The 8,496-nt window shown below is 47.8% G+C and overlaps 2 protein-coding genes and 1 long non-coding RNA gene across 3 annotated transcripts in view; all 3 read left to right on the forward strand.

Moving 5' to 3' along the window:
* Window positions 1–6,010, forward strand: part of PKDREJ (polycystin (PKD) family receptor for egg jelly) — a 7,930-nt gene extending 1,920 nt beyond the window's left edge. The window contains exon 2 of the mRNA XM_017730532.1: window positions 5–6,010. Within this exon, the coding sequence (XP_017586021.1) occupies window positions 5–5,890 (5,886 nt within the window). The 3' untranslated portion in view covers window positions 5,891–6,010. The remainder of the gene's footprint in view (window positions 1–4) is intronic.
* Window positions 6,011–6,481: 471 nt separating this feature from the next.
* Window positions 6,482–8,496, forward strand: part of LOC108445770 — an 18,181-nt gene continuing 16,166 nt past the window's right edge. Inside the window, exon 1 of the long non-coding RNA XR_001860740.1 lies at window positions 6,482–6,525. This is a non-coding gene — a long non-coding RNA (uncharacterized LOC108445770). The remainder of the gene's footprint in view (window positions 6,526–8,496) is intronic.
* The window catches only part of CDPF1 (cysteine rich DPF motif domain containing 1), a 13,624-nt gene continuing 11,663 nt past the window's right edge, over window positions 6,536–8,496 (forward strand). Inside the window, 1 exon segment of the mRNA XM_017730552.1 lies at window positions 6,536–6,618. The gene's annotated coding sequence lies outside the window, so the exon portion shown is untranslated.

The raw sequence follows: 8,496 nt of genomic DNA on the forward strand, positions 1-8,496 counted from the left end.
CCAGCCGTCACCCCTGCGGGTCAGCTGCCCGGGCCCTCACGGCCAAGTCTTCCAGCGGCAGGACAACGAGCACAGGGTGTCGTGCCTGTGGAACAGCACCGTGACCCTGCACTACCAGCCCGCTCCAGGAGCAGGGCCGGACGTAGAGGGGGAGGAGGGGCAGCCACCATCCCCACCTGGCTGCCTCTGGTACCTGAACTCGGCCTCTGTGAGGAACATCTCACGCTGGTCAGGCCAGGTGGTGCTGCAGACAGGACAAGCTCCCTCACCCGGGGCCTCCAGCCTTCTTACAGTGCAATGTTCGTCTGCCTCCTGCGCTGCACCCGAGTGCTTTCACCTCAACGTGAGCGTCGAGATCTCGGAGCAGGATATGCGGCTGTTCGTGCTTTGGCCGCAGACACACGTCATCCACGTGTGGCAGCCGGTGGAGCTGGGCTGGTGTGCACGCCTCAAGAGTGCTGGCTGGCAGTACCGCTTCAGCAGCCAGGAAGGCGTACCCTCGACCCTTCTCCTTCCCAGCAGTGAGCACCAGGACACAGCATCACCTGCTGTCTACCCAACAGCTGAGTTGCAACAGACCTGTGCCACCTACTACAGCTACCGCTTGACTGTGCGCTACAGGCACCCTGGGATCCACGTTGCTTTGGTCAGTATTGAGCAGATGCCTCACATAAGCCTCAACCTCTCTCTCAAGGTGGAGCCTGACTTGCTGCATGTCCTCAGTATCAGCTCCAAGCTTCTTAGTGTTCCTCAGCAGCCCCTCAGCTTATCCTGGTGGCTTCAGCCCCTTACCCTGAATACACTTGCCTACAGACTGGTGGACACACAAGCTATAGGAGGTTGGCTCTGCTCCTACAGTTCATTTACGCTGCTGAGCAGCTTCTGTGCCATTTCTACACCTCAGAGCCTGGATGAGATAGTGGTGGCCAGCATTTACTTCCATGTTGATGGAAAGAGGTTTGAGGAATTGGCAGGGGAACTGCACCTGTTCAATGGTACCCTGAGCTTAACTGCTGGCAAAGAAACTCCCATCCATGTCAACCTTTGTCCAGGGAAGACCAACAGCAGCACTTACATTTTCAGGTACAATCAGAGAACATTTTACACATCTAAAGACAACAACAGCACTATTTCCACAGATTGCCCTAACACACACACTGTGTTCTACCAACACAAGGAGCTCTTCTACTTACTCACCATAGAATTTGTGGCCTTACAGTGGTACAAGTTCAAAATGTACCTTTATATGAATCAGAAGAGGGCTTTGATTAGGTCTCTGGCAGAAAGAGACCTTGATGTCCATGTTTTCAGCAGTGGCCGTCCTTCTCTTCTGCAGAACTTTAGTTATTTAGTGTGGTTTATCCCTGCACAACATCCGATGCTACAGTGCGAGTGGACCTTCCATCTGCAGCTTTTTGGCACAAAAAAAGACCATATTGTCCAGAGTAGCACCTACACGTACAGCGACCACGTAAAAAATGCCACGCGTTTTGTCCGTCGCTCTGCTTTACCCTTTGATGCAGAGAAATACACGGGGTTTGTGGCAAAAGTGAACTGTACCAGCAGTGCACCTACACCGGCTCTTTTAAGCGTCAGGGTCAACAACCATACTGCAAAAACCATAGAAGCACCAGTGGTTTGTGAGAAAAAAGAGTGTAAGATAACCAGGTGCTGGATTCAGAGACCTGAGCCCAGATCCTTTATCTTGTACAAGAAAAAGGCATTATCTTTTTACCTCTTTGTCAAGTTGGACATAGACTGCTACACTGGCATATCTATCAAACCCCTTTGGCGAGTCTATCCTGCTAAGGACATAAAAACTGAGCCAGACTGGTCAAATCCAGTAAACACTTCTGCAATGTTTGGCGTAGACATGATACATTTAACTGTTCCCAGTAATACTTTAGATTATGGGTTGTATCTGTTTCTTTTCAGTGCTGAGGTAGTCCCAATTAGGACCACAACGGTCCTCAAGGCCCATGATATGATTTTTGTTCAGATTGAGAGAGCTGATCTAGTGGCAAATATTTCAGGAGGCTCAGTCCGCACAGTGGGTTTTTCTGAGAGCTGGACTCTCGATGGCTCTGAATCCTCTGATCCTGATTCACAGGAAGGACCATTGATATTTACTTGGTTCTGCACTAAAGACTCGGCAGACTATCAAACCATGAAATTCAGCCTGAAAAACAGATGCCATCCATTCCAGAAGGATTTGAGATGGATAACACCCTCAGGTCCCATTCAAAAAATACCACCAGAATCCCTCCCAGGAAGCACCTTATACTACTTTCGCCTGGTGATTCAAAAGGGCAGAAGGAAGGCTTATGCTGATCAAGTTGTAGAGGTGGATCCTGGTCCCCCACTCATTCTGGATTTGAAATGCCTTGAAAACTGTGGTAGCTCTTTAATTCCAACAGAGAGATTTGCTGTGTCTGGAAAATGCTCAAACTGTAAACCAAGAAACAAACCACTATACTACTGGTCCCTTTTTTCAGACACCTCCAAAGAAATTCATTTTGATTGGGCTTCCAAAACATCAACGGGAAGGTCTGGGGCTTACATATCTATACATGCTCTGACATTCACAAAGCCTGCATATCACTCCTACATACTTCACGTAAGGGTAACTACCTGGGATGGTAGGACCTCCTCCAACAGAAAACCCTTTGAGGTAAATACTCCACCACGGGCCGGCAGGTGTAACATCAGCCCACGTCACGGTATAGCCTTTCTGACAAAATTTGTTGTTAAGTGTAAAGGATTTTCTGACAGACATTTACCTCTGACATATAAAGTGATTGTAGCTTCCAACGTACCCCAAACTACCACAGTAACTTCTGTGGTGGAAAACACGTTTGGCACAATTCTGTACTTTGGTTCTGAGCCTAAAACTCCTCCATCTTTTCTCCCAGTTGGAGTGCCCTCCCACAGGTACACTTTGACACTTTACGTTCAAGTCCGTGATTCCTTTGGGGCATTTACCCAAGTGAGTTTACGTGCCTACGTAAAGAACCCACTTAAAACTCAATCCCTTTCAGCTGTGTTTCACGAACTGCTGGCCTCAGCAAGCCGTTTAAGCGCATCGACATCTGCTCAGCAGACTGGGGATCGTCTTAGAGCTGGTTATTTGGCTTATCTTGCAGCCTCACTCTTAAACTGTGTTAAAGACACACCAACTGTCCAGCTCCCTCAGGCTCAGCTTCGGGAAGCTGTGGTTAAAACAGTCTTGAATATTTCAGTAAATAGCATCATGGAAGTCAACCAAGTACTGGCTGTTCTTTCTGAAGTCACAGAGGCAGTTGAGAAAATGAATGTTAGGTCACTAGACCTTGCTATTGGGAAACTGACAGAAGTAACAGGAATTCTGAAGAGACAGAGGAGTCAGATCCATTGGTCTGAGGAAGCAGAAATTCAGACCAGTGGAATACTAAGATGCTTGTCCAACATCCTGAGAGCTGATCTTCTGCGTCTCAAGAATGTCAGTGCAGATGGAATTCAACATGTTTTCTCCATCATGGAAGGTGTAACAGATATAGTTTTCTGGGGAAAAGTCCCCGGAGAAATAGAAACTCTAATGGAAACAGGACACTGGAATATCACTCTGAAGAAAAATGAAGCCTGGAACATTACAAATGCTTTGCCTGCCACATACACCTGCCAGAACTGCTTTTATCCAACACTGAGAGAAGGAGATGATGCAGGATTGACTCAGGATACTGTGTTTTCTACTGCCATTTTTGAGTTTGATGAGAGCCCCTTCCCTTGGTTAGGTTACACATCAGATATCATATCAATGGTCTTGGGGTTTAAAATGACAGAGACTAAGGCTAATGGGGATCTACTTCCAGTCATGCCTGAAAGAGCAGACATTTTTCTTGCCAGGAAAGGTGGACTTACGACTTTTCATTTAGTAATGGGACCTGATAAAACAGAAGCTTACACAACTGGAGGATTTAGTTTTGAGGTCAGTAAAACTACCACGAGCATAAACTTCCAGATCATGACAAAATTAAAAGCTACTTTCAAGGTGCTGATATTTACAGGTACCAATCTCACTCATGCTCGACCCGTGGCCTCATTTGCTGCTTTTCACAACATGCCAACAGTTGCAAGTGGAAATGAGACAGCCGTTGCTGACTGTAGCATTACAGGTCCCTATATTGTCTGTCTCCCACAGTCCCTGCTGACAACCATAGTGCAGGAAAATGGCACAGACACTCAGAACATCTCCGTTGTCTTGGAGACACGCTATGTCTTAAGGTACCCAAACCGGAAACTGGTGGGCATATACATTTTTAATGACCACTGCCTATTTCTGGATGGGATTGGAAGTCAGTGGAACAAAGACACATGCAGGGTTGGCTCCTTGACCAACTGGCAGAAGGTACACTGTGTCTGTGACTCCAGGCGGAATCGCAGGAGTCTGTCAGCCCTTCCTGCATCCAACATCAAGTTCCTGGCAGCCAAAGTAGTAGTTCTTCCCAACACAGTAGATCTGGGGAGAAACCTGATAGCAGACATACCTAAAAACCCACTGGCCCTCATAACAGTGCTCTCTATTTTTGCCGTCTACTTACTTTTGTGCTGCTGGGCCATAAGAAGAGACAGGGTTGAGAAGGAGATCAAGTACATTATCGTTCTGCCAGACAATGAGGCCTCTGATGCAGGGAGCTTTTTGGTCACTTTGTACACAGGCAGTCGCTGGAATGCTGGGACCAAAGTAGAGGTCTTTCTGCAGCTCATTGGCCAGCAGGGCAAGAGTAAGTTCCGTTGTTTATGGCACCAGCCTTCTCCAGCTTTCCAACGGGGAAGCATTGATTGCTTTCTGATAACTACTAAGAGAGACTTGGGAGATATTCGTTCCTTCAAGGTCAGGCTCAACAACGAAGGCACATCTCCAACCTGGTTCTTAAGCAGAGCTGAAGTTGAGGACATGTCCACCAGGAAGGCCTGGTTCTTTATGTGCAGAAAATGGCTTTCCTTTGACAAGAACCAACCCTTGAAAGACTGGAAATTTTCTGTCATAGACCCCCAGACACCTCTACCCAAATTCGACTATTTTCTTATTAATTTTAACAGGAGACTGACAGAATACCACCTATGGCTCTCAATTTTTGCTCCTGTTACTGCTGGGGCTTTCACCAGGTTCCAAAGGTTGTCTACATTTTTAGCAGTAATATTATTCACCTTGCTTGTCAACATTATGTTCTTTAATGCTGAAAAGGATGAAGAAACTCCAATATACCTGAGGTATTTGAGATCAATAACAGTAGGAATTGAATGTGCTTTGCTTACCCTCCCCATGGAAATGTTAATAATTGCCTTATTTAAGTATTCCCAGAAGGACCCTCCTCCTGTTGTGACTAAGATGTACCCAAAGGTAGATTCTAGGTACTGGAATAATTGTGTAATATCTGAAAAAGATGCAAATGTAATTGACACAGAGGAGCAGACGATAACTGTGAATTCCCCTCAGGTGGGTAGAAAGTCCCAGAAGTCAAGTCCCAGTTTTGCAGAAGGGGGCATCTTTTCCAAAGCAAGGAGACTAAGCACTACCATCAGGCAGCTTCGCAAGATCCCAGACACTGAGCCCTTGCTGTGCTGGTGGTGTGTCTTTGTGGCCTGGGGAGTGGTTCTGACCATAACTGTGCTCTCATCCTTCTTCATTGTGCTCTATGGTTTGTCCTATGGCTACCAGACTTCCCGAGAGTGGCTCATAGCATCCGGAACCTCCTTTCTTCAGAACGTGTTTTTCCATTCAATTCTGAAATCCTTACTTTTCTCAGCTATGAGCACAGTTCGTCCAAAATACTCTGAAGACCTCAGATGGGTAACTCAGGAAAAGCATGTGGAGATTAACTTGGCTGAAGAAACTAAGGGAGGTACCTGAAACTTTCAAAGGCAATATAAGCCTTTGGAAGCTGATGAAAGCAAACATGCTGAGAAGGGCAAAAATTAAAAGAAAGGCACTTATTTTCATGAAAGGTTTCATCAATCATCTTGTCTTTTTATCACTGCTATTAAATTTTGCTTGTTCCACTGAGAATGCCAACAGTTTTCACTACAGCCAGTCCCTGAGTAGAAGCTATTTTCAAAAAACTTCCCCCACCCAAGTTTTGTGGCTAAGCACGACCTTGTATCTCACGGCAGTATCAACTCCTCTGCCCAGTTCATAGAGGTGATGCCCAAGGAGCCACCTCCGTGCTGAGCGTGGCTCTCACCTCTGGCTGAGCTCATGGTGATTTAAGAGCGGAAAATAGCCTGAAGGCTGGAAACACCGGCGTGTCCATCCCGAGGGCCGAGAACGCCGACGTGTTCATCCCGAGGGCTGGGGACACGCTGAGAATGCCTGGGTGTCCATCCCGAGGGGTGAGGACACGCTGGGGACAACGCGTGTCCATCAAAGCCGGAGCAGGGAATGAGGGAAGCAGGACGCGTTAACGGGCGCACAGCGCCCCCTGCCGGCCGCCAGGCGCCCCCTGCCCCGGCGCCGCGGCGGCCGCGCGCGATCCCGGAAGTGGCTGGGTGGGCACCGCGTGTGGCGGAACGGGAACGGGAACGGGAACGGGAACGGGAACGGGAACGGGAAAAGGGGCACCGCCGGAAACTGGGTGGAGAGTGAGCGCCGGGGGCGGGGGGAACTGGAGTCGGAGGGGAAACGGGAACCGGGAGGCAAACAGGAGCTCGGGATGGAACCGGAATGTGGGGGGAGGGGGAGAGGCACAGGAACCGGGAATCGGGGAGCAAAGGGGAGATGGGGAGGGGACCGAGGAACGGGAGACGGGGGGCGAAAGGCGCTGGGAGCTCCGCGGGGGGGAAACGGGGGCTTAGGGAGAGCCTGGGGGAAGCCGGGAACCGGGCCGACGGCAAAGGGGAGCCGGGCAGCGGGATCCGGGCGGGGAACGTGAGCCAGGGGAGGGGGAACCGGAATCCGGATGGGGGAACCGGGAGTGGGGGACGACAGCGGAGCCCGGAGCAGGGGGAGCAGCTGCTGAGCAGGCACTGCCGCCCAGGAGACACTCACGGTTCCCGAGTTAGAGGCCACTGCCTTCCAACTCCAGGCACCTGTGAGCCAAAGAATTGGATCTGTGCACTAGCAATTAATAAGGATATGTAACTATATTCTTACAATTGAAACGGCATGTTTTATATAAACAAAATTAAAGACCTTCATGCTTCTGGATCCCACACCAGAAATACTTTCCTCATGCCTTAACTTCCCATCTAAATTAAGGGCAAAGAAGCTGTTACAATGAATTAGTGATACCTTGTCTCACTTTGTGCCTTACCTCAAACAGTCTGTGATCTCTACAAATACGACAAGGTTATGTCAAGAGCCTGATGAATGCTCCCCTGAAAGTTTTATTCTGCCCAGATGCAGCAGTCTGAGGTCGTTCAGACCAAAGAAGGCTTTTGTTTGATGAGAGCTGTAGGAAAATACTTGGATTCTGCTGTTACAGTGACTTGTAATGGAGATGTGCTCCCCAGGCTGTTTGAGATGCCAGGCTCTCTAGCCTGTGCATCACCTTTGCACTGATCTGTTGCACTGATCTGTTAGTAAAAATCAGTGGTTTTACTGGCACAAAAATCACTACACCAAAAAAGCTGTAAAAAGCCCCAAATTCCCAATAGATAGGTACAAACCTGAGATGTGGATTAAGAAAGAAATTAGTTATCTATGTGGTTGCAATGGTTAGGGCTTCTTTGTTCTTTAGTCCAGGCCAGGAAAAAAGGGAGGACTGGCACATGTATTTTGCTCCTTTTCTCAGTACATGGTGAAAGCATTTTCACCTGCTCTTCCTGTTTTCTTTTTTGCTGCCCATCTAACACCTGAACCATGCCACCTCCTTTGAAGTCTGCTTTTAACTACAGGCCATAACAACTTTGCACTACGCCTTCTCCCCCAGCTGTTAGTTTATTTTGTCATAATTTTCCTAACATGAGTGAAATTATTACTCATTAACTGCCCTTGGAGCCATGTGTATGTACAGAAAGGAAGCACATTTAAATCTGGCATGACACATCACAGTGTTTTTAAGCCTTATCTACCTAGACCTATAGCCAGCACTTTGAAAAACATGGACAACATACAACTTCTGTCAAGACCCCATCAGCTCTGCTGCTTAATTAGCTCTACGCTGAGCCCACACTTTCATTTTGGACCTCAGTTAAATCTTAGACCTGTCTGTGTTTGCTGGACAGATGGAGATCTAAAGCCAAAGAAAAGTTTATTAAGTATCTGTGACATGTTGAGGATGCTGCCAATTTTTAGTGGATTTTGAGCTGCTTGGGTAAAAAGTCAGAACTGTGAAGATTTTATGTGTCTGCCCTCCTAGCATGTGACCCAGGAGGAACAGTCCACTCTGGTTATAGTGAGTTCTAGGATCTACACGTCTCCATCCATGATTAAATTCGTCATATGAGAAAAGGACACTTTTCTTCTGTTTTACCTGTGATGAACAGAGAAGTAAATTTGCCCAAAAGAATTTCTGGAAG

Source organism: Corvus brachyrhynchos, unplaced genomic scaffold (genome assembly GCF_000691975.1).
Source record: "Corvus brachyrhynchos isolate BGI_N302 unplaced genomic scaffold, ASM69197v1 scaffold523, whole genome shotgun sequence".
NCBI classification, from domain to species: Eukaryota; Metazoa; Chordata; class Aves; order Passeriformes; family Corvidae; genus Corvus; species Corvus brachyrhynchos.